Below are 25866 nucleotides of genomic sequence, written 5' to 3'. Positions count from 1 at the left end.
GGCATATTCTCTCCCATGCACCCTAGTTGCAGTCCAGAGGCACCTTAAGGTCCAAGGCAGTGTCATTCTGGGTATAGACTATTCAGCGCCTGCATCCAAGTGCACAAGGCTGTGTCCAGGGTCATCTTCAAGGGTAACGAAGTTTCACTTGGGGTATAAGTTTCCAGGTGCAGACAGACATGAGCACAAGTTGTAAATCCAGGGGCAACTCTCAGTCTCGGGCATAAAGGATCGTGTGTACCCACACAGGCATACCCGCTTGAGTCCAGGGCTTCTTGAAGCCCAACGGAGTTTCATTCCAGATGTGAGCTCGGTCCAAGTGCTACCAGGGGCGCCGTGAGGGTCGGTGTAGTGGTTAGGAGTGTGGACTTCTAATCTGGTGAGTTGGGTTTGATTCCCTGCTCCTCCCCCACATGCAGCCAGCTGGGTGACCTTGGCTAGTCACAGTCCTCATAGGTAATCTCAGGGCTCTGTCAGCCTCCCCTCCCTCACAGGGTGTCTCTTGTGGGGAGAGGAAACGGAAGGCAACTGGAAGCCACTTTGAGACTCCTTCGGGTAGAGAAAAGAGGCATATAAGAACCAACTCTTCTTCTTCTTCTTCTTTTTCAGTAATCTCAGGGCTCTCTCAGCCTCCCCTCCCTCACAGGGTGTCTGTTGTGGGGAGAGGAAAGGGAAGGCAACTGGAAGCCGCTTTGAGACTCCTTCGGGTAGGGAAAAGCGGCATATAAGAACCAACTCTTCTTCTTCTTCTTCTTCTTCTTCTTCTTCTTCTTCTTGAGTAATCTGAGGGCTCTCTCAGCCTCACCCACCCCACAGGGTGTCTGTTGTGGGGAGAGGAAAGGGAAGGCGACTGGAAGCCACTTTGAGACTCCTTCGGGGAGAGGAAAGAGCATATAAGAACCAACTCTTCTTCTTCTTCTTCTTCAGTAATCTCAGGGCTCTCTCAGCCTCCCCTCCCTCACAGGGTGTCTGTTGTGGGGAGAGGAAGGGAAGGCGACTGGAAGCCGCTCTGAGCCCCCTCCGGGCAGAGGCAAGCGGCCTATATCGGGCCCGCCAGCCCTCCTTCCCCCCCTTCCCTCGTGGGCCTGAGGCGTGGGGCGGGGCGGGCCTGGCGCCATGAGGGGGTCCCGCTGCGGGGCGCTGTGGCTCTGCCTCATCCCGGCGGGCCCGGCCCTTGATCGGCGGGCGGCGGGAGGCGGTGCCGGCGAGGCCTGCGGGGCGGGACGGAGGGCGGGCGGCGGAGGGCGGCGGAGGGCGGCTGGTCCGGCGGGGCTTGGGTTCCAGAGCGGGCGAAGGCGGCGTTCTGGAAGGCGAGGCCGCGGCGGGCCCAGCGAGCGACGGAGCGGCGGCAGAAGGAGGCCCTGCTCGGCCCCACGGAGGCCGCTGGCCCCGGGCCGGGAAGAGGTGAGGCGGGGGCGGGATCGGGGCCTAGCGCGGCGGCCCCGGAGGGGAGGGGAGGGGAGGGGAGTGGGCGCCCGAAGGCCCCTCAGGTAGACTGCGGGGGAAAGGGAGGCTCGCCGCCGCCGGGGCAGCCCCAGGGAGGGAGGGGGAGGGAGGAGAGGAGGGTCTTTGTCTCCCGCAGCCCCCAAGCCCCGCCTGGAGGCAGGGGGGAGGGGGGGCAGGGTCCCCGGGGGTCGCCTCCCCCCTCCCGTCTGCAGCCTGGCTTTGGGGGGGGGGGCGGTATGGAGGGTCTTCCGTCTCCTTAGCAGCAAAGCTCCCCCCCCCTATTATTTATAACGTTGTATAAATCAGTGTTCATGCATGAGGTGCCTGGAGACCCCCGGGTGGGGTTTTGTAACTTATGGGATGATGGCCCCCGCCCCTCCAGCCGTCCTTATGCAGCACCCATGGGTGGGGGGTCACAGGTGGGTTCCCTTTCTTTAGTTGTGTCTTCAGGAGCCAGGATATCTTTGTCGGTGGAGTGCCATTGGTTTCTTTCTTTCTTTCTTTCTTTCTTTCTTTCTTTCTTTCTTTCTTTCTTTCTTTCTTTCTTTCTTTCTTTCTTTCTTTCTTTCTTTCTTTCTTTCTTTCTTTCTTTCTCTCTCTCTCTCTCTCTCTCTCTCTCTCTCTCTCTCTCTCTCTCTCTCTCTCTCTCTCCCCCCCCCCCAACTGTGATTTGGGGGACCTCGATTCTGCTCCTTGCTCTGTGTGCATTCAGCCTATCCTACCTCGCAGGGTGGTTGTCATGAGGCTGAAATGGAGGAGAGGAGACCCCCTGTAAGCAGTTTTGCATTCCCGCTGGGGAGACCGGCCAAGTAGAAATGTCATTAAAGAAGCAGATGAAACCGCCTTCCCTGAGTCTGCTGAGTGAGGGTGGAATAAAAAGTTATTGAATTGAAATGATACATCAATCAGTCAGCCCCCCCCAGCCTTAGTGGCAGAGATGGGGCTGGGGGGGGGGCTGACTGACCCCCCCCCAGCCTTTGTGGCAGAGATGGGGCTGTTTTGGTAAACTGGGTGTATTTTCACCCCCCACTGAAAGCTTTACTGAGTTGGCAGGAGGTTAGACAAAATGACCCCGATAGTCCCTTCCCGCTGGGACGTTAAAGAAAAATAAAATGAGTCTGCCATCGGAGTGCCTTGAACAGATTGGGTTCTGTTTTAGGGCGCCTGCCCAGCTCAGAAGTCATTTTGCTGTTTTCGTTGTCAGCAAGATTCATCTCGGGCCTCTTTTTTTATACCCTTTGTCAGATGCTGTGCAGAATTCCAGGGAGAAGCAGCTAGTCTTTTGGATTCTTGGACTTTGCGGTTCCCTGCTGCAAACTCCATTACGGGGGCTGGCAGCGTTTGCTGTGTGCTGAACAAATCAGAACTGGGCATCTGACTAATCTCCGATGTGGTGCCAAGAAGCGTCGGGTTCTGCAGTCGAATAGAGTCAAGTGAGCAGATTTGGAGGAATGTCCTTGTTTTCCCCGGGTTCTGTGCAGGGGAATTAAACTTGTGTCCCTCCGGCTTTTAAGGCCGGCTGCAAGCTGCCATCGGGAGATGGATTGTCTAAAGTTGTAGCCGCTTTCTTGGCAAGGACAGAATTTGAATGTGTCAGCCTGGAAGGGAAAGGTACACTTTTAAAAAATGCCTTTTTTCTCCGACTGTATTTGTGTAAAGGGAATGAGGAGAAAATAGCCCAGCGGAATAGTATTGCTAAACTGTTTGTTGCATTGCATTTTTAGCTTCTTGAAAGACAGTGCTGTGGCATTTAGTTGTCAGATGAGGATCTACTCTGCCCCGAAGTTCACCGGGTGACTTGGGGCCTATCACACTCTCTCAGGCTTACCAGCCTTGCAGGGTTGTTGAGAGGATAAAAGGAGGCAGAGTGGCAGTGGAGATTGTTGCAGAAAGGGTGGAATACAAATCTAGGCAGGTGATTTCTGTATCGATCTCGGAAGGGTGTTCATATTGAGGGGTTGGTTGGTATTAATGGGAAAACGAACGCCCTTGCTTTAGGATGCTTAGGGCTAATCCTGCGTTGAGCAGGGGGTTGGACTAGATGGCCTGTATGGCCCCTTCCAACTCTATGATTCTATGATTCTATGAAAAGGCAGATAATTCATCAGCTTAATGGTTAGCCACGTAGAGCTTTGTACGCATGCTTTTAAGCTAGGAGCTTCCTGTGTTTTTAGTAAACTGAAGGTCTTGGGCTGCTGAACTCTGCATTCAGCATTACTCTCCCTTTACATAGCACTGCTGTGGAGGGTGCTCAGGACCCTGATGGGGTTCCAAAACAGACCCTGAGGATTTCTGTTTGGCGTTAAGTTTTCCGCAGGCAAAGCTAAATCCTATGGGCAGCTTGCACAAAGCATGTTTGCCTCTCTGGTTATGTTTATGAGGAAAACACTCTTTGAACAGAGGTGAATCAGCCAAACCGTTTCTCTTGCAAAACTTTGGTTGCTGCCTGAGATTTTCCGATGGCAAACGTTGCTGTTTTCTGTGGGAGAACCCTCAGCAGCTTTGGGCCTTGCCAGTTTCCCCCCCCCCCTTTTCCCTGGCTGTTTCTTCCAGGTTTCACGTGGAGCATCTGGGAAAGTGGTGGCTCAAGTATTGCCCAAAATTTAGAGGGTCCTGTCAGCACATCCACAGAGACATGTTGATGACAGATGAGTCTGGAATGACTCTAGCCACCTTTTCTGGTCCCTGTTCTTCCTGTGGATGCAGGGTACCTGGATTATGTGTGATGCTTGTAGAGAAAGACACATTGGGGAGCATTCAGAACCCCCTGCTGCATAATCTCCCTTATTGGTTGCTGCAGCATAAGTACCTAAGCAGAACCTTGCTGGATCAGACCAGTGTGGGTTCTATCTAGCCGAGCATCCTGTCTCACACACTGGCCAACCAGTTCTTCTGGAGGGCCAGCAACAGGGCAGAGAGGCCGAGGCCTTCCTAAGGACATCAGGAGAGCCCTGCTGGGTCAGACCAGGGGTCCATCCAGTCCAGCCTCCTGTCTCACACAGGGGCCAGCCAGTTCTTCTGGAGGGCCAGCAACAGGGCAGAGAGGCCGAGGCCTTCCTAAGAGCATCAGGAGAGCCCTACTGGGTCAGACCAGGGGTCCATCCAGTCCAGCCTCCTGTCTCACACAGGGGCCAGCCTGTTCCTCTGGAGGGCCAGCAACAGGGCAGAGAGGCCGAGGCCTTCCTAAGGACATCAGGAGAGCCCTGCTGGGTCAGACCAGGGGTCCATCCAGTCCAGCCTCCTGTCTCACCCAGGGGCCAGCCAGTTCCTCTGGAGGGCCAGCAACAGGGCAGAGAGGCCGAGGCCTTCCTAAGGACATCAGGAGAGCCCTGCTGGGTCAGACCAGGGGTCCATCCAGTCCAGACTCCTCTCTCACACAGGGGCCAGCCAGTTCCTCTGGAGGGCCAGCAACAGGGCAGAGAGGCCGAGGCCTTCCTAAGGACATCAGGAGAGCCCTGCTGGGTCAGACCAGGGGTCCATCCAGTCCAGCCTCCTGTCTCACACACTGGCCAACCAGTTCTTCTGGAGGGCCAGCAACAGGGCAGAGAGGCCGAGGCCTTCCTAAGGACATCAGGAGAGCCCTGCTGGGTCACACTAGGGGTCTCTCCAGTCCAGCCTCCTGTCTCACACAAGGGCCAGCCAGTTCCTCTGGAGGGCCAGCAACAGGGCAGAGAGGCCGAGGCCTTCCTAAGCACATCAGGAGAGCCCTGCTGGGTCAGACCAGAGGTCCATCCAGTCCAGCCTCCTGTCTCACACAGGGGCCAGCCAGTTCCTCTGGAGGGCCAGCAACAGGGCAGAGAGGCCGAGGCCTTCCTAAGGACATCAGGAGAGCCCTGCTGGATCAGACCAGGGGTCCATCCAATCCAGCCTCCTGTCTCACCCAGGGGCCAGCCAGTTCCTCTGGAGGGCCAGCAACAGGGCAGAGAGGCTGAGGCCTTCCTAAGGACATCAGGAGAGCCCTGCTGGGTCAGACCAGGGGTCCATCCAGTCCAGCCTCCTGTCTCACCCAGGGGCCAGCCTGTTCCTCTGGAGGGCCAGCAACAGGGCAGAGAGGCCGAGGCCTTCCTAAGGACATCAGGAGAGCCCTGCTGGGTCAGACCAGGGGTCCATCCAGTCCAGCCTCCTGTCTCACCCAGGGGCCAGCCAGTTCCTCTGGAGGGCCAGCAACAGGGCAGAGAGGCTGAGGCCTTCCTAAGGACATCAGGAGAGCCCTGCTGGGTCAGACCAGGGGTCCATCCAGTCCAGACTCCTCTCTCACACAGGGGCCAGCCAGTTCCTCTGGAGGGCCAGCAACAGGGCAGAGAGGCCGAGGCCTTCCTAAGGACATCAGGAGAGCCCTGCTGGGTCAGACCAGGGGTCCCTCCAGTCCAGACTCCTCTCTCACACAGGGGCCAGCCAGTTCCTCTGGAGGGCCAGCAACAGGGCAGAGAGGCCGAGGCCTTCCTAAGGACATCAGGAGAGCCCTGCTGGGTCACACCAGGGGTCCCTCCAGTCCAGCCTCCTGTCTCACACAAGGGCCAGCCAGTTCCTCTGGAGGGCCAGCAACAGGGCAGAGAGGCCGAGGCCTTCCTAAGCACATCAGGAGAGCCCTGCTGGGTCAGACCAGAGGTCCATCCAGTCCAGCCTCCTGTCTCACACAGGGGCCAGCCAGTTCCTCTGGAGGGCCATCAACAGGGCAGAGAGGCCGAGGCCTTCCTAAGGACATCAGGAGAGCCCAGCTGGATCAGACCAGGGGTCCATCCAATCCAGCCTCCTGTCTCACACACTGGCCAACCAGTTCTTCTGGAGGGCCAGCAACAGGGCAGAGAGGCCGAGGCCTTCCTAAGGACATCAGGAGAGCCCTGCTGGGTCAGATCAGGGGTCCCTCCAGTCCAGCCTCCTGCCTCACACAGGGGCCAGCCAGTTCCTCTGGAGGGCCAGCAACAGGGCAGAGAGGCCAAGGCCTTCCTAAGGACACCAGAAGAGCCCTGCTGGGTCAGACCAGGAGTCCATCCCGTCCAGCCTCCTGTCTCACCCAAGGGCCAGCCAGTTCCTCTGGAGGGCCAGCAACAGGGCAGAGAGGCCGAGGCCTTCCTAAGGACATCAGGAGAGCCCTGCTGGGTCAGATCAGGGGTCCATCCAGTCCAGCCTCCTGTCTCACACAGGGGCCAGCCAGTTCCTCTGGAGGGCCAGCAACAGGGCAGAGAGGCCGAGGCCTTCCTAAGGACATCAGAGGAGCCCTGCTGGGTCAGACCAGGGGCTCATCCAGTCCAGCCTCCTGTCTCACTCAGGGGCCAGCCAGTTCCTCTGGAGGGCCAGCAACAGGGCAGAGAGGCCGAGGCCTTCCTAAGGACATCAGGAGAGCCCTGCTGGGTCAGATCAGGGGTCCATCCAGTCCAGCCTCCTGTCTCACACAGGGGCCAGCCAGTTCCTCTGGAGGGCCAGCAACAGGGCAGAGAGGCCGAGGCCTTCCTAAGGACATCAGAGGAGCCCTGCTGGGTCAGACCAGGGGCTCATCCAGTCCAGCCTCCTGTCTCACTCAGGGGCCAGCCAGTTCCTCTGGAGGGCCAGCAACAGGGCAGAGAGGCCGAGGCCTTCCTAAGGACATCAGAGGAGCCCTGCTGGGTCAGATCAGGGGTCCATTCAGTCCAGCCTCCTGTCTCACCCAGGGGCCAGCCACTTCCTCTGGAGGGCCAGCAACAGGGCAGAGAGGCAGAGGCCTTCCTAAGGACACCAGAAGAGCCCTGCTGGGTCAGACCAGGAGTCCATCCCGTCCAGCCTCCTGTCTCACCCAAGGGCCAGCCAGTTCCTCTGCATGGCCAACACCAAGACAGAGAGGCTGAGGCCTTCCTCAGATGTTGCTTCCTGGTACTTGAGTTCAGAGGCTAACTGGTCTGAATGCGGAGATTCCCTTTAGTTACCATCGCTGGTAGCCACTGAGAGACATTATCTCCATTAATCTGTCTGTGCCCATGGCCATCCCTACATCCTCTGGCTGCGAATTCCGCATTCTAATTACTTGCTGTGCAAAGAGGCATTTCCTTCTTGTCCATCCTGAATCTGTTGCCCATCAGCTTCATGGGCCGCCCTTGAGTTTCCACATTCTGTCTGCTCTCTTCACCCCATGCATGATTTTATAGACCTCTCTCTCTCTCAAGACCCCCCCCCCCCAAATAATCTCTTTTCTAAAATGAAAAGTCCCAGGCTCTTCAACCTTCTCTATTAGGAAAGGTGCTATAACCCCTCAGCATCACAGACCAGCTCCTTCTTGTGTGCTGGGGCAAGTTTACAGGTAGAAAGGGCAGAGAGGCGAAGAGCCCATACCTTGATCCTCCTGGTCCCTCTGAGCAGGTAGTCCAGGAGAACGGGCCCCATACAGTTGCTGGTGTTCAGACTTGAGTGTTGGACAAGTCCCTGGTTGGGTTGGCCAAACTGGCTCTCCAGATATCCATGGACTACAATTCCCATGAGCCCTTGCCAGCACATACTGCTAGGGACTCATGGGAATTGTAGTTTATGGGCATCTGGAGGGCTATAGTTTGGCCATCACGACCTATTGCTTCTTATGCTAAAGGCACCAATCTGGACTCCTGAGTAGATGTGCCATAAAACAGCTTAACTGCTCTTGCAGTCATTCCCTCGTTACACCCTCCCTAAATCTCTGCGACCGAGTTGTCAAAACAGGCTTCTAATGTGTGCTTGCTTTGACTAATATGACTCCTCCCTGGAAGACCTGCCAATCAATGTCAGCTCGGCTAGAGCTGCGCCATAAGAGATGCAGAAGGCGACTGATGTGTGCATGGCCGTGTTGAAGGGCTCACGACGCACTTGCGCTGATGCTGGATGGCATAAAGTAATCCTCAGGGACTTGGTGCACATATGGAAAGTGTGCTTGGGTGCAGAATTCAGCACACTTAGGGCCTGCATTAAATCCAAGGTTCTAGTCCTTAAGATAGTTATCCTGCTCTAGCAAGTGTCTCAAACTGAGGAGACCCAAACAGATATGAAAACTGGATTCTGACAAATGGGGAAAAATGGGCCCCAGTGCATTGCGGCCATGATGTGGCATCACAGGGGTGGCCAATCTGTGGCTCTCTAGATGACCATGGACTACAGTTACCGTGAGTCCATACCAGTATGAGCTGGCGGGGGCTTACGGGAATTGTATGGATGCCCTAAGCATTGTGGGTAGACTGTGTTATCTTGCTTTCTGAAAGGAGCACTCTTAATCTTCTTTGTAGCTCTGCTGGCATTTCGTGGTGCTGGCCATTTGTTTGATGATTTTGAAAGTCTGCGTAATAACTGCTTAGATTGGGAGCTCAATCTAATTTCCAGTGTAGTGTAGCTTGGTGTAGTGGTTAGGAGTGTGGACTTCTAATCTGGCGAGCCGGGTTTGATTCTGCATTCCACCACATGCAGCCAGCTGGGTGACCTTAGGCTCGCCATGGCGCTGATAAAACTGTTCTGACTGAGCAGTAATCTCAGGGCTCTCTCAGCCTCACCCACCTTACAGGGTGTCTGTTGTGGGGAGAGGAAAGGGAAGCCGCTTTGAGACTCCTTCGAGTAGAGAAAAGCAGCATATAAGAACCCACTCTTCTTCTTCTTCTTCTCCTTCTTCTCCTTCTTCTTCTCCTATCCTCCCTCCATAGAGACCAAAACTGCCTTACATTGTTCTCTTCTCTGTTTTTGCCTCACAACAACCCTGTCGGGTAGGCCTGTCTGAGAAGAAGAGTTGTTTTTTTATATGCCAGCAAACGTCCATGGCAGAGTTCCATTCAGAACCTCATGTAACCCCTTCACTTATATTTCAGGCCTGTAGATAAGCTGGATGGAGCCATGAGAGTCACAGTCAAGTCTAATCGGTAGGACCTCCAAGGAGTTGCTGACGATCTCGGAGACCCACCAGCGGTGAAGGAGTGGAACCGTCCCCTGATCCCCCTCTGGGGGGGAGGGAGGGAGAGATCGCTTCTGGACTATGGATCCTCTGACTCGCCCGATTGGGGATATAATGCGGCGGAATCCTCAGCAGGACTACGAGCTGGTCCAGCGCGTTGGGAGCGGCACATACGGAGACGTCTACAAGGTGAGAGCACAGCAGGGGCATGTTGGCTCGGCCTCCCCGTTGTGGGGGGTGGGGAACCATTTCCACTGCAAGGACAAACATGGTTTGTTTCCTTCCTTACCCTTGAATGCCACAGAGCTGAAAACCCTCTGTTGCCCCAGAGGGTTGGACCAGAACCAGCGGGTTGAAATTAATTCAAAAGAAATTTCAGCTAAACCTCCGGAAGAAGTTCCTGACAGTCAGAGCGGTTCCTCAGTGGAACAGGCTTCCTCAGGAGATGGTGGGCTCTCCTTCTTTGGACGTTTTTAAGCAGAGGCTAGATAGTTATCTGATAATGCTGATTTTTACGAACGTAGGCAGATGGTGAGTGGGTGGGCAGGAAGGGATGTGCCAGTGTTTGTCTCTTGTGGCCCTTCCTTTCATACCCAGGAATTGCTGATGGCCACTGTAGGATGGTAGGTGAATTTCCTTCAGGCCAGGCTGGATTCTGGAGATTTCTGGTGGTGGTGGGGATCACTTGGGCACTGTGTGTGGGCAGGAAGTTGTGAGTTTCTGCATTGTGCAGGGGGTTGGACTAGATGACCCTGGCAGTCCCTTCCAACTCTATGATTCAATGTCGAGCGCCTCTCCAGTCTTTTGCATTTTGTGTGTTCCAGAAGTATATTTTTTTGGTAGTTATTAAAAGGGGTAGGAGGCAGAATGGGCAAGTATGTGACGTCACCAGCCGTGCTAGATTGTAATCTGAACTCATCGAGGACTTCCACCGTTGCTCCGGAGACTTAGCTGAAGTAGCCCTTACTGTCAGAACACCTGACTCTGAGCCTTTGGTTTCCACCAGGTTGAAACAACACCAAAACCGATTCAGTAGTGCACCTTGCAGGGTCCAGCTCCTTCTGTGTGCCAAGATTTGTTGAGGTTTGATATCCTTCCCCATGAATAGCTTGAGCCAGCTGGTGGCACAGGTTGACGTTTCCTTTTCATCCCTGGGGGGCGGGATGAGATTCAGGTGGGGTCTGTGTGTAAGCGGCTAGGTTTCGGAGGCAAGATACAGTCTTCCATCTCCCCCTTCCTACGCAACTCGTCTTATTTGTGCTACCGAAACTTTGCTGGAGTCCCCTGCCCCTATTATTATCTTCCCACAACAGTCTGTTGTAAGAAAAATCTCCCCAGATCTTTTCGTTTCGGATAACCTCATAAGAAGATAAGAGAAAGCTCGTTGGATCAGGCCAATGGCCCATCCTGTCCAGCACTCTGTGTCACACAGTGGCTGAATCCTAGGGGCCATTAGGAGGTCCACCAATGGGGCCAGAACCCCAGAAGCCTTCCCACGGTGGCCCCCCAAGTACCAAGAAAACAGAGTGTCACTTCCGCAGATCTAAGAACATAAGAGAAGCCATGTTGGATTAGGTCAGGGGTAGTCAAACTGCGGCCCTCCAGATGTCCATGGACTACAATTCCCAGAAGCCCCCGCCAGCGAATGCCCCTGGACTACCCCTGGATTAGGTCAATGGCCCATCCAGTCCAACACTATAAAATAATGTTTTATATTATTTTGTGAACTGCTGCGAGCCAGCTTGCTGGGAGCGGCGGTCTATAAATCGAATGAATGAATGAATGAATGAATGAATGAAACACTCTGTGTCACACAGTGGCCAAAACCCAGGGGCCATCCGGAGGTCCTTCAGTGGAGCCAGAACTCCAGAATCCCTCCCACTGTGGCCCCCAAGCAAGAAAGGGTGGGGGGGAGTGACTCTTCTTTCTTTATGTGTCTGGCTCATTGCTGTACCCACCCCTCCAGGCCAAAGCTGCCTGAGGACGCGTACACCACACACCAAATTGTAAAACAGTCGTGAGTCAGATAACTAAACAGCCGCCTGTTGAAAACAACCCGGGCCAGCCACGGTGCCCAGGCAGCAGCAGTGAAAAACAGGGTAACAGTGCAGGATCTGCAGAAGCACGAACGAGGTCAGCATAAAAACGCAGCAAGTCGGTTGGACTAAAACTTCAAAATGACATGGGAGTGATGAAATGGGTGATAAAAGCATCAACGCAGTCAGGAAAAACGAGTAACTCTGCTTTTTCCTGGGAAGTCTGTTTGGGGCAGTTCCTGAAGATTAGAAGCCACCGGCAGCCTGCCTGAGACTGGGAGGGGCCCCGGGGTGGGGTCCCCGTGCCTCGATGCTTCTTCCCAGACACTGGGAGGTTCAATAGAAGAACAGCTGGATGGTTATACCCTGCTTTTCATTACCCAAAGGAGTCTTACAAGTGGCTTACAAATACCTTCCCTTTCCCCACAGACACCCTGTCTGAATGAAAGAGCCCTGACAGAACTGATCTGTAAGAGCAGCTCTAAGTGAACTGGGGCTAATCCAAAATCTCCCAGCTGGCTGCATAAAGAGGACAAGCGGTTATCAAACCTGGTTCTCCAAATTAGAAACCGCCTCTCTTAACCACTACACTAAGCTGGCTGTCAATCACTTCACCTTTTTTTTGGGGGGGGGGAGACTCATGGTAGCAAACTGGATTTCACTTGGATGTACGATTGTTTCTTACAAGAAAATATAACGGGGTCCAGTTCTAGGAGAGTTTTATGGGTTCCAGCTCAGATCAAGCTTCACCTCTCCCTGAAGCTAAAATGACCAAATTGAGGGGTAGCCAACCTGTGGTCCTCCAGATGTTCGTGGACTACAATTCCCATGAGCCCCTGCCAGCGTTTGCTGGCAGGGGCTCATGGGAATTGTAGTCCATGGACATCTGGAGGACCACAGGTTGACTGCCCCTGATGGTACCATCTGGGCATGGAATTGGGGTCACAGTGGGTGGGCAGGTAGTTGTGAATTTCCTGTATTCTGCAGGGGGTTGGACTAGATGACCCTGGAGGGCCCTTCCGACACTGTGATTCTATGACACAGAGTACCTTGGTCACGTGAGGAGGAGGCAAGAATGACTGGAAAAGAATCAGGCTAGGCCAAGTGGAAGAATGGAGGAAAAGAAGACCCAACTGGAGGTGGATTGAGTTTATCAAAGAAGCCACAAAGGCCCTCAGTTTACAACTGGGGTAGTCAACTTGTGGTCCTCCAGATGTCCATGGACTACAATTCCCATGAGCTAGTCAGCATTTCTTTTCTTTTTATTTAAGCGGGGGTCTTGTGGGTCAGCAGACAGTGCTGAAATAGAGGTGGAGATGAAGAGGGAAGAAACTTTCTGTTCTTACCAAATTGCCTTCAGACCGATGAATTTCTCTGCCCTCACCCTTTTAAAATTATTTTTGCATCAAGTCACAGCTGATTTCCAGCAGCCCCACTGTGTGCTTTTCACGGCAAGAGCTGCTAAAAGATGGCTTGCCCTTACTTTCCTCTGCATAGCAACCTTGGCCTTCCTTGGTGATCGCCTATCCAAGGACCAACCAGTAGTGGCCCTGCTCACCTTCCGAGATCGGGAGAGATCAGGCTCTACGCCAGGGGTAGTCAAACTTCGGCCCTCCAGATGTCCATGGACTACAATTCCCAGGAGCCCCCTGCCAGCAAATGCTGGCAGGGGGCTCCTGGGAATTGTAGTCCATGGACATCTGGAGGGCCGCAGTTTGACTACCCCTGCTCTACGCCCTGCGTTGTTGGTGATTCCCGGCCCTAGAGAGGCACACCTGGCCTCGACCGAGGCCAGGGCCTTTTCGGTCCTGGCCCCGACCTGGTGGAATGAGCTGCCAGGTGAGCTGTGAGCTCTGGCGGAACTTTCAGCTTTCCGCAGGCTCTGCAAAACAGAGCTCTTCCGCCAGGTCTTTGGTTGAGGCCAGGACAGTGAGGAAGGTCACACACACCCACCCCTTCCCATTGCTGGTGTTAGCACCTGGGTTGCTGCCAGCTAGGCCCCCGCCCCCTCCCCGATAGTGGGTGTATCAGTCTTTTCGGTGCGGAGATAGAGTTATATATCGCCTCGTTTGCTGTGGTTTTTTGCATTGTATCGGTATGTCCTTTCAATGGGGGTTTAATGGGTTTTAAATGAGGACTTTGTGACCCACCGCGACCCATTGTAGGGGAGCGGCAGCACATAAATCATATAAATAAATAAATAACCTGGAGCATCCTGGTTATGTTGGTTATCCTGGTAGGTACAAATGAGCAGAAGTTTTTTGCTCTTTCCTGCCTTGGAACCTCTTGGTGAGCTCTCACCCAAGCGCTCACCAGGGCTGCCCCTGCTTAGCTTGTGGGGCCGGCCTGATCCTTCTGCGGCAAGCTCTCCCCCACTGCCCCATTGACGCAAACAGGAAAGGAGCGGGAGCCCAGAGCTTTGCTTCAGTGACACTCGTGTAGGGAAATTTCCTGATGGGTCATGCACAAATGAGGGGGAGGAAGGTGCCGTGTTGCCTTGGGCACCGAAATTGGGCTGGGTCAGAAGACAGCCGCGGGCACATACATACAGGCTGTGGTGCTTGTGGGTGTACAGAATGAGCACAGAGCTGGGGAAAAGCCCAGATTCTGGCGGGACCCTCGTTGATCCCTCTCCTGGAGCTTTGGACAGCCTTGTGTCTGACAGATGGGCAGGGAAGCAGGGGCTGCCGGTGGGGTTTTGCATATTTGGAGGACTCCCCAGATCTGCAGAAGATATCTGTGAACAGACAGAGATCTCCCCTCTCCTGGCAGCCGGAGTGCGGAGTGTGCAGACTGGAGCAATGGAGGGACGGGGGTCCCTTTACCCCTCTCACATTGTTATCACACCCTTTCTGTTTGGAGATCAGGAAATCAGGGAGGTGAATTTCTCCCGGCCAGACTGGCCAGGGATTCTAGTTTTTTCGGGGGGGGGGGGGTCCTCATCTGGACATGAGGTCACTGTGGGTGAAGAAGAAGAGTTGGTTCTTATATGCCACTTTTCCCTACCCAAAGGAGTCTCAAAGCGGCTTCTATTCGCCTTCCCTTTCCTCTCCCCACAACAGACACCCTATGGGGTGGGTGAGGCTGAGAGAGCGCTGAGATTACTGAAGAAGAAGAAGAAGAAGAAGAAGAGTTGGTTCTTATATGCCGCTTTTTTCTACCCGAAGGAGGCTCAAAGCGGCTTAGAGTCGCCTTCCCTTTCCTCTCCCCACAACAGACACCCTGTGGGGTGGGTGAGGCTGAGAGAGCCCTGATATCACTGCTTGGTCAGAACAGTTTTATCAGTGCCGTGGCGAGCCCAAGGTCACCCAGCTGGCTGCATGTGGAGAAGCGTAGAATCGAACCTGGCATACCAGATTAGAAGTCCACACTCCTAACCACGACACCAAACTGGGTGGGCAGGTAGTCGTGAGTTTCCTGCATTCCGATTGGACTGGATGACCCTGGAGGACCTTTCCATCGCCATGATTGTATGGATCTGTGAATAAAATTGAGAGAAAGGGACAGTTGGCCGGCTGAAGCCCGTAGCAGAGAGCTCCCCAGCATGGATGCTGTGACACTTTTTCTCGCCACTGCCAAGTGTTTTCAGCAAGGGCATTTGGGGACTATTGAAGATTTGACTGGCTTGAGCAGATTTTTTAAAGTGTTGCTTTTAAGACAACCTTTCTCAGCATTTTTACCCTTGAGAAACCCCTGAAACATCCTTCAAGCTTTGAGAAACCCCAGAAGTGGCGCAATCATGCAGAATATGGCTGGGAAGTAGAACCGTGAACACGCCCTGGGTCTTCCAGTCTAACCCCCTGCACGGTGCAGGACACTCACTACCCTCTCGCTCACCCACTGTCACCTGCCACCCCCTTGAGCCTTCACAGAATCAGCCTCTCCGTGTAAAAACCTCCAAAGATAGAGAACCCACCACCTCCTGAGGAAGCCTGTTCCACTGAGAAACCTCTGTCTGGAGCTTCTTCCGGAGGTTTAGATGGAATTTCTTTTGAATTAATTTAATCCCATTGGTTCTGGCCCGTCTCTCTGGGACACTAGAGAAACACTCTGCTCCATCCTCTACATGGCAGCCTTTTAAATACTTGAAAATGGTTATCGGATCCCCTCTCAGTCATCTCCTCTCATATATGCTGTGTTTTTAAGCTGTTCTGGTATTGTCAGCAGTCACTGAAAAGACCTGGAAAACATACGCGTTTGAGCCGAATCTATGTTTGCAGAATATCTGGATTGGTGGAACATCAGCTGATGCTTGAGGCTGCGTACAGTCAGTCACATTCCTCAGCTGGGCTGCGGGCGGGTCCTATGTTGATGCGCAACCAAGCAGGGAAGTGTAATGCAGTCACAGTTCAGTAGCTGCCCTAAGACCCAGCGGGCAGCAACCTGAAAGTGCGCACGAGCATGCTGTTCCATGAAGGTTCAGAGCAAATTGGTAACCAATCTGGGTTGATGTGCCTCGATCTCTTAATTTATTCCATAAACTGCCCTCAGATTTATAGCTGGATTTATAGCTGTTGTTTTGTGGAAATGTGGTGTCTGGTGCAAAAAAAATTATGAGCTCTGTTTACAATGAGTTCAGTTTACAGAGCCAGCTTGGTGGACTGGTTAGGAGCATGGACTTTTAATCTGGCTAACCGGGTGACCTTGGGCTCGCCACAGCACTGATAAAGCTGTTCTGACCAAGTAGGAATATCAGGGCTCTCTCAGCCTCACCTCCCTCACAGGGTGTCTGTTGTGGGGAGAGAAAAAGGGAAGGCAATTGGAAGCTGCTTTGAGACTCCTTTGGGGTGACAAAAGCAGCATATAAGAACCAACTCTTCTTCCTCTTCTTCAGTAATCTCAGGGCTCTCTCAGCCTCCCCTCCCTCACAGGGTGTCTGTTGTGGGGAGAGGAAGGGAAGGCGATTGGAAGCCGCTTTGAGACTCCTTTGGGTAGAGAAAAGCGGCATCTAAGAACCAACTCTTCTTCTTCTTCTTCTTCAGTAATATCAGGGCTCTCTCAGCCTCCCCCCCCCCTCACAGGGTGTCTGTTGTGGGGAGAAGAAAGGGAAGGCAACTGTAAGCCACTTTGAGACTCCTTCAGGTAGAGAAAAGCGGCATATAAGAACCAACTCTTCTTCTACAGTGAAGTCTACAGGCCTTAGTTGGGCAGACAGGTCCGGGCTGCGGCTCAGTGGCAGAGCCTCTGCTTGGCATGCAGAAGTTCCCAGGTTCAATCCCCGGCACCTCCAGTTATAGCAGGACCAGGCAGGAGGTGACATGAAAGACCCTGGAAAGCCACTGCCACCCTGAACAGACAGTGCTGACCTTGATGGGCCAAGGGTCTGATTTGGGGTAAGGCAGCTTCATGTGTGTTTGGGGAGGGGCTGTGGCTCAGTTCAATCCCCTGCATCTCCAGTTGAAAGAAGGATCAGGTAGCAGGTGAGGTGAAATACCTCTACCTGAGACCTTGGAGACCTGTTCCCATCTGAGCAGCCGTTACTTGCTGGACCAAGGGTCTTCTCTTGTGTTCATGTTTAGGGCCTTTCTGGTAGTGGCCCCCATCTGCACAACTCCTTGTCTCCTGTGGTTTATCCAGAACCGTCTCCTTTGGCTTCTCCCTGTGCTGTTAAGGCTTTGCCCATAGAATCATAGAGTGGGAAGGGGCCACACAGGCCAACCCCCTGCTCAACGCAGGATCAGCCCTAAGCATCCTAAAGCATCCAAGAAAAGTGTGCATCTCTTGCACTGATGCTTTCTGCGTTTATTCCTGTTGGCTGAGTCCTTAATGCTTTGTTATGACTGTGACCAAGAGAACTGCATAAATCTCCTTCATGCTATGAGCCACCAAGGATGTTTGAAAACGGCAGCAACAAATAAAGAAGGAAGAAGCTGTCCTCCGGGTGCCGAGAGCACCGAGGTGGTTGGACATCTCAAATCAAATTTTGGAAGAATCATGAGCTAAAGCAACAAAATAAGCGAAGAGATCCCCTTCTGGCCATTTTAGCTAAAGTGATGAAGGTAGTCTTGAACACCCCTCAGGAAATCAGTGGAACATTGTATAGGGCTGATCTTGACTGTAGCTTAGGGTATGGCGGCCCATTTTATGTTGTCATTTCTCATTTCATTCTAGGAAAGGTGGCGCTTCGGATCAGATCTGGTGTTGGGGGCTGAATCTCCTAACTTGTGTTGCCCACCAAGGCACAATACTTGAGTCAGGCTCAGCCTCCTTTCCCTTTCCGGTGTCAGGCCAAGACCAGCTACCAACTCATGGGAATCTGCCCTGCCTTGAGATACATCAGAGGTCCACCTAGCTTGTTATTGCCTGCCCTGCTCTCCAGGCGCTACAGCCAAGAAAGGCCTTAACCGTTTCTTGGCCTCTGATCCTTTTGCCTGGGGGTGCAAAGAATGGAACTTTAGGCCTTCTCCATGCAGAGCCACTGAGATGTTACGTTGTGTGGAGAAGCAAGTCCGTGACACTTTACCCCGTTTATTTCTATGAAAGGAGTAGGTTTTTCCAAGCTACAGAATTCAGATTTGCGTGTCAAAACAGGCCTGCCCTGAATTAATCAGCTTGCAATAATATTTCACACTCACTCAGATTTTAATTTCATTTTTGCGTTGGCATAAGTCATTATGAGCTTGATTTAATTTTCACTTAATGTGTTAAGACAGTGTGCATGTGTCAGTGATACGGGCTTTAGAAGATTTTCACCCAAGCGATATGCGGGGGGAAAGTATTCCCACCTCCAATTTTTAGGTGCCATAAACAGCAAGTTTTAATTCTAGCAGCATCTTAGAGACCAAAAAGATTTTCAGGGTGTACGTTTTTGAGGATCAGAATATCTGAAAAGGAGAGTTTTGACACTCGAAAGCTCATAGCCAGAAACTCTTGTTTGTCTCAGGGGTGGCCAAACTGTGTCTCTTCAAGAAGGACGTAGATAAAATTGAAAGGGTACAGAGGAGAGCGACGAGGATGATCTGGGGCCAAGCCCTATGAAGATAGGTTGAGGGACTTGGGAATGTTCAGCCTGGAGAAAAGGAGGTTGAGAGGGGACATGATAGCCCTCTTTAAGTATTTGAAAGGTTGTCACTTGGAGGAGGGCAGGATGCTGTTTCTGTTGGCTGCAGAGGAGAGGACATGTAGTAATGGGTTTAAACTTCAAGTACAACGATATAGGCTAGATATCAGGAAGAAGTTTTTCACAGTCAGAGTAGTTCAGCAGTGGACTAGGCTGCCTAAGGAGGTGGTGAGCTCCCCCTCACTGGCAGTCTTCAAGCAAAGGTTGGATACACACTTTTCTTGGATGCTTTAGGATGCTTAGGGCTGATCCTGCGTTGAGCAGGGGGTTGGACTAGATGGCCTGTATGGCCCCTTCCAACTCTATGATTCCAGATATCCATGGCTCTCAGGGGCTCATGGGAATTGTAGTCCATGGACATCTGGAGAGCCACATTCCCCCCCCCTCCCTATGATGCTACTGGACTCAAATCTCTTCTATTGCAGCCTTCCTCAAACCCTGGAAAGAGATTTATAGCTCACAGACCGTGATCTTCTGTATGCCTGACCTGTTTAAAGAAGGTGAAGGTATATCTGTGTATTTCTTGTGGGCATCGGGCATTTATAGCGCCTGATTAAAAGAACGCAGGTTTATCCTGAGGTTAAGAATAGCCTGCAGGATGCCGAATCTGATTAAGGCCGCTCTTTGGCATCAGGTGGGTGTTAACGTTGGCACGCTTTGCGGATCTTTCGGTTGGACTCAGGCTGAATGGGCAATTTCTGCCGCCTCCTCCACTGCCTGCCTACCCACGACAAGGAAGTTCCTCAGGGCAGGATTTTACAGGCTTGGGCAGGCTAGTTCCATTCTGATGGTGAGAAATTTGGCCCTTTGCTTTGTGCCTTTCTAGAACCGAAGGATTGTTTATCTATTTATTTGTCACATGACATGTATCATGTAGTCAGGAGATCTGAGGACTGTCTGGTGGCCAAGCAAGGGACATTTCGGAGGTGGTTTCCTGCCTCTGTGTCATGACCCCTCGTATTCAGCCTGGAGAAAAAGAGGTTGAGAGGGGACATGATAGCCCTCTTTAAGTATTTGAAAGGTTGTCACTTGGAGGAGGGCAGGATGCTGTTTCTGTTGGCTGCAGAGGAGAGGACACGCAGTAATGGGTTTAAACTTCAAGTACAACGATAGAGCCTCTTGTGGCGCAGAGTGGTAAGGCAGCCGTCTGAAAGCTTTGCCCATGAGGCTGGGAGTTCAATCCCAGCAGCCGGCTCAAGGTTGACTCAGCCTTCCATCCTTCCGAGGTCGGTAAAATGAGTACCCAGCTTGCTGGGGGGTAAACGGTAATGACTGGGGAAGGCACTGGCAAACCACCCCGTATTGAGTCTGCCAAGAAATAGGCTCGATATCAGGAAAAAAATTTTCACAGTCAGAGTAGTTCAGCAGTGGAATAGGCTGCCTAAGGAGGTGGTGAGCTCCCCCTCACTGGCAGTCTTCAAGCAAAGGTTGGATACACACTTTTCTTGGATGCTTTAGGATGCTTAGGGCTGATCCTGCGTTGAGCAGGGGGTTGGACTAGATGGCCTGTATGGTCCCTTCCAACTCTATGATTCTGTGATTCTATGATTCCCGGAGGAATGCCTCCCCTTCCAAGTACTAGCCGGGGATGGCCCCGATTAGCTTCCGTGCTCTGATGGGATTGGGCTATCCAAAAGAATCTCCGTCTCAGTTCAGGCTATTCCGAGGTCAGGCTCGTAATCTGATGGCGTTGTGGAGGCCCCTCCCTGTCCCAGGATGAGCATGGAGTGACCTCCTCTTGAGTAGGACTGCCCATTAGCTGCCCCGTTGCTGCCCTTTGCCTTGGGCAGAGAGGAGTCTTTCCTGGCAGGAAAGCACAGCAGCCTGTTAGTTGGACTGGCGGGTGACAGAAAATATTAGCTGCCGTGGAAGATGTCCAAGGAAAAGGAGATGGGGCTCTGCAGTCGGTCGGTGGCAGAGGAGGCTGATGGTTGGTTATGCCCAAACCGGATGAGAGCTGCAGCCGCAGAGTGTGAACTCCACGCCTCAGTTAGAGTCCGGCCTGAGCTGTGAACTCATTAGGCAGCCTGAAGCCCCAGTTTAGCTAGAGTTTGGCTAAGTTCTGTTCTTGTTATATTGTTGTTGTTGGGATTACTGAAGTTGTGTTGTTTAGAACCACTGTTGGATTGTTATTGTGTTTTTTTATTTTTATTTACTTATTTGATTTCTATACCGCCCTTCCATATGGCTCAGGGTGGTTTGCGTATAACATCATAGGGGATACATGGAACGAGTCAACATACAACATAGTCAAGATACAACAATAACAACCCAGCAGAGGTCCTAAACAACAACTTCAGTGGTCCCCACAACAACACCTTTTGAAACTGAGAACCAGGGGCAGCCATTCCGACCTCAGTTCTCTTCCCAAACTGATGTTTTGGATAGGCCGAAAGCAGGAGGCATGTGGGGGGAAGGGGGGGGGAACAACATGAGGAACAGAGCAATGTGGGCAATAACCCACTCACCAGATGTTTTTGAGAGTCCTTTAATGGCCAGCGCGGTGTGCATCTTGATTAATTGTGGTGAGCTAGGGCAGGGGTAGTCAACCTGTGGTCTTCCAGATGTCCGTGGACTACAATTCCCACGAGCCCCCGCCAGTGTTTGCTGGCAGGGACTCATGGGTATTGTAGTCCACGAACATCTGGAGGTCCACAGGTTGACTGCCCCTGAGCTAGGGAACTCCTCTGACGTCACAAGCCATGGAACTTGCCACTTTGAATGGCATTTGTACCAAGATTAAACTTAATACAATTTGGTGTAGTAGTGTGGACTTCTAATCTGGCGAGCCGGGTTCAATTCTGCACTCCCCCACATGCAGCCAGCTGGGTGGTCTTGGGCTCGCCACGGCACTGATAAATCAGTTCTGACCGAGCAGGAATATCAGCGCTCTCTCAGCCTCACCCACCCCACAGGGTGTCTGTTGTGGGGAGAGGAAAGGGAAGGCGAATAGAAGCCGCTTTGAGACTCCTTCGGGTAGAGAAAAGCGGCATATAAAAACCAACTCTTCTTCAGTAATCTCAGGGCTCTCTCAGCCTCACCCACCTCGCAGGGTGTCTGTTGTGGGGAGAGGAAAGGGAAAGTGATTGGAAGCCGCTTTGGGACTCCTTCAGCTAGAGCAAAACGGCATATAAGTACCTTCTTCTTCTTTTCAAATCACCTCCTGCCAGGTCTTTTTTAACCGGATATTCCAGGGATTGAACCTGAGACCCTAAGCATGCCAATCAGAGGCTTTGCCACTGAGCCAGACCCTCCAGACTCCTAAGAAAGAAAGAGGGAACTCTTTCTACCCACCCCTACTAAGGATGTCAGAGTAGCATCCCTCAGGTGTGCAGGCTGGCCTGCTCGTCTTCTTCAGAAGCAAAGGTACAATATCAGGTTCTTTTGGGCTGCTTTCTAGGCGTGGAATTACTGGTCATTCCCACGGAACCATGTTTGCCAGCATAACTCTTTGAGTGATTGGGCACTCAGTCCAGCCTCCTAAGAAAGGTCACTTTTTTCTTCTTCTCCAAATCACAACATTTATTTTCTGGGCGTCAGAGAGATGGTGGATGTGGGTCATAGCCAGAACAGGAATTCAGGTGTCTAATTTTGAAATGCCGACAGAGGTGCCCAAGAGTTGCTCCGATGGAGCCGGGCACTGTCCCCTCCTGATCTGTCCGCGTCGTCTCCCTTGCAGGGTTCAGCATTTGGCTCGGAAGCAGGGCAGGCTCTCTGTTCCAGCAGTTCCCGTTCAGTGGCCTCAGGCATCTCAGGGTCTCAGTTTCCCCATCTGTAAAATGACGAAATGCAGGAGGTGCTTCTGATGGAGGAGTGACTTGGCATTATGCAAGGCTTTGGCTGTTACATAAGTGGAGCTAATAATAAAGGCAGCTGGGCTCTCTTCTCAACGCCCCCCCCTGTGTTTACAGGCTTCTCACATGCATCCCCCCCCCCCCCCAGCCCTGGACGACATTCTCTGCTAGAAGGGACACGGCTTCTGGCTTGATCATATCCTCTCTGCTGGCTGACCACCCGTAGCCCTGTCCTTATCAATTCAGGAGGTTACCTGAGAACATTCCCCCTATGGCAGGGGTGGCCAAATTGTGACTCTCCAGATGTCCATGGACTACACAATTCCTCTGCATGCCGGCAGGGGCACATGGGAACTGTAGTCCATGGTAATCTGCTTGGCTGCCCTGCCCTATGGGCATCATTGTGGAAGGTGCTTTCCAACTGGAAGTGTCTTCATGTAGCAAGTAAGCTTCTAGACCTTATGGTTCACAGTTGATTTGCAAGTACTTGGAGGAGGGCAGGGAGCAGTTCCTGTGGGCAGCAGAGACTAGGACCTGCAGTAATGGCTTTAAACTACGTATAGAATGGTACCAGATCGATTTCAAGGGAGGGGGAGGGAATCACAGACTAGTTCAGCAGGGGAAGGGGCTGCCTAAGGAGTTGTTGAGCTCCCTCTCCTTGACAGCCTTCAGTTCACTTTGCAGCTCTCGGGCCCACCCAGGATTTGAATCCGGTTAGCAAACCCCAAGCGCAAGGGTCCCCAATGAGGTGCATGTGGGTCCATGTGGGTACCAGGTTCATGGTTTTCGTTTTGACCTGTAAGGCCTTTCACAGTCTGGGACTCATATATCTGAGGGGCCTTCTATTGCCTTATGCGTTTGTTGGCAGGGGCTCTTGGGAATTGTGGTCCGTGAACATCTGGAGGACCACAGGTTGACTACCCCTGCCTTAGGGCGCTAATCTGTTAATGGTTCCTGGCCCATGCGAGGTGCACCTGGCCTCAACCAGGGCCTTTTTAGTCCTAGCCTGAAAGAGCTCCCGAAAGAGCTGAGGGCCCTGCAGGAATAGTCACAGTCCCTCAGGGCCTGTAAGATGGAGCTCTTCCTCCAGGTTTTTAGTTGAGTCCAGGGCACGGGAGAACTAGGCGTCCCTCCACATCTGCACCAGAATTGTTAATACCTGCAGTGAAACGTTCAGTACCCTGGTGCATTCCCTGAGGCGTTGGGAGGGGCGAAGGGAGAAGAGTCCCCCCCCTTTTTTCCCCCTCTTTCTTTGGCTCTGCCGATTATGATCGGGTTTTAATTTTTAATTTTTAGTCTGTGGGGTTTTATATTTTAATTGTAACCCACTGGGAGATGGAGAGCCTCTTGTGGCACAGGGTGGTAAGGCAGCAGTCATGCAGTCTGAAAGCTCTGCCCATGAGGCTGGGAGTTCGACCCCAGCAGCCGGCTCAAGGTTGACTCAGCCTTCCATCCTCCCGAGGTCGGTAAAATGAGTACCCAGCTTGCTGGGGGGTAAAGGGTAATGACTGGGGAAGGCACTGGCAAACCACCCCGTATTGAGTCTGCCATGAAAACGCTAGAGGGCATCACCCCAAGGGTCAGACATGACCCGGTGCTTGCACAGGGGATATCTTTACCTTTTTACTGGGAGATGAGCCTTGATAGCGGCAGGATACAAATCTAAATAAATACATTATTTAACTCCATTGCTGTGTTTTTGTAGCTGTGCCTGCGATTTTGTGTTTCTGGTCTTGGTAGCTGAGAATCTACCCAAGCAGTTCCCCTGGGTGCTTGGGAGTTAGCCGATAGAGCCGCAGAGGAACGGGCTCTGTTTATGTTCTTCATTTCCTTTTTGTGTATTTTGTACCCAGGCATGTGGACAAGGTCAAAATGACATGCTTTACTTTTTTTTTTTTTTTTGTAAGTGGTGATAAATATTTAGGCCCGCATTCCTAGGTTCAGCTGAACCCAGCTGGTCTTCCTTCAAGGAAAACATGCTCAGGATTGGGCTGACGGTCTTGGGATATGAATCAAGATAGTCTGAATGTGCCCTTTGTGGAAATTTCTACCAATGAGCCTCCAATTGTGAGAATTTAGCCGGGACAAAGGAAAGGAAATTTCTACCGATGAGCTGATTGTGAGAATCCAACTGGGACAAAGGAAAGCCAGCTCTGCAAAAACAAAGCCATAAAACCTTGTTGACACAGTGGTGGGATTGTAACGTGGCTTCTCAAACCCCACAAGCAGAAATCAGAGTCCAGTAGCACCTTTAAGACCAAAGAAGATTTATTGGTCGCCTTGAATAAATCTTTGTTAGTCTTAAAGGTGCTACTGTGCTCTGATTTTATTGTACCACAAGCAGAAGTTTCACATCCCTTCAAATGCAGTGGGCTCCGGCTTAGCCTCTTCCCACAGTCAAGCATATTGTGTATCCACATGAAGAATCCCCAAATAATACTGCATAATACTGCACGGGAAGCCATGTTGGATCAGGCTAATGGCCCGTCCAGTCCTACACTCTGGGTCACACAACTCAAGGGCAATCAAGAGGTCCGCCAGAAGTCCAGAAACCCCATCACTGTGGTCACCTAAGCAACATGAAAGACTGAGCATTACTGCCCCAGACAGTCTTCCATCTCTACCTTATGGCTAAGAGCCAGAGATGGACGTCTCCTCCATATAAAATCAGAATCCTGTAGCACCTTTAAGACCAACAAAGATTTATTCGAGTGCAAAGCTCCCGCCTTGAATCAATCTTTGTCGGTCTTAAAGGTGCTACTGGACTCTGATTCTTTTGTTCTACTTCAGACCAACACGGCTACTCATTTGAATGTCTCCTCCATATGTTTATCCAGTCCCCTCTTGAAGCTGTCTGTGCTTGTAGCTGCCATCGCTTCCTGCAGCAGTGAATTCCACATGTAGTGGCAGAGCACCACGGGTGCAGGTGATGGAAATTTGGACTTAAACTTGGATTGGGCCAAAGGGATGCTGGGGCTGCGGCCAGTTCCACACAGATGTTTTCCTCCTCCTTGGCCCTTTGTTCATCCTGCTTTTCCTCTGCTTTGTGCGATCTGATTGGCTGCTGTCCTTTTGGGAAGGTGCCATAGAGGTGACAGTGCAGATGGTCTCTTTGCCTCGGCACCCCCAGGCACCCTTCCCCCTTCATCAAAAGGCTTTTCCAGGCCTTAAAAAAAAAGAGTATCAAGAAACGTCTGTAGGGAAGATGCTCCAAAGCCCTCAGTCTGTTTGGTTGATGTTCTCTGTGCATGCTCCAATGCTCCATTTCATTTCGGCTCCTACAGTAGTAGTAGTGAAGCGACTGGGCCAAAGCCGAAAGGACGCTCAGTTGTGGAAGTAACTGGTGGCGAAAAGACAGTCCGATGCTGTAAAGATTTTTATTCCATAGGAACCTGGAACGTCAGATCCATGAATCAAGGCAAGCGGGACGTGGTTAAACAAGAAATGAGAAGACTGAACATCGACATTTTAGGAATCAGTGAACTAAAATGGACAGGAATGGGTGAATTTAATTCAGATGACCATCAGGTATACTACTGTGGACAAGAATCTCGCAGAAGAAATGGAGTAGCCTTCATAATCAATAAGAGAGTAGGAAAAGCAGTCTTGGGATACAATCCCCAAAATGACAGAATGATCTCATTTCGAATCCAAGGC

At 52.2% G+C, this 25866-nt stretch overlaps 1 protein-coding gene across 4 annotated transcripts in view; it reads left to right on the top strand.

Moving 5' to 3' along the window:
* Positions 1–1239: 1239 nt before the first annotated feature.
* The window catches only part of MAP4K5 (mitogen-activated protein kinase kinase kinase kinase 5), a 128490-nt gene continuing 103863 nt past the window's right edge, over positions 1240–25866 (top strand). Inside the window, exons 1-3 of one of the 4 annotated variants that reach the window (XM_077324124.1) lie at positions 1241–1404; positions 2692–2879; positions 9237–9508. In XM_077324124.1, coding sequence (XP_077180239.1) covers positions 9401–9508 — 108 coding nt within the window. In that variant the 5' untranslated portion in view covers positions 1241–1404; positions 2692–2879; positions 9237–9400. Of the gene's footprint in view, positions 1405–2691; positions 2880–2919; positions 3058–9236; positions 9509–25866 lie in introns of those variants that run through there. The other 3 variants (XM_077324126.1, XM_077324122.1, XM_077324125.1) reach the window with 3 other exon arrangements.

The sequence above is a fragment of the Paroedura picta genome, chromosome 2 (assembly GCF_049243985.1).
Source record: "Paroedura picta isolate Pp20150507F chromosome 2, Ppicta_v3.0, whole genome shotgun sequence".
NCBI classification, from domain to species: Eukaryota; Metazoa; Chordata; class Lepidosauria; order Squamata; family Gekkonidae; genus Paroedura; species Paroedura picta.
The sequence above is the reverse complement of the archived record's forward strand: the minus strand, read 5'-3'. Positions and strand labels throughout refer to the sequence as shown.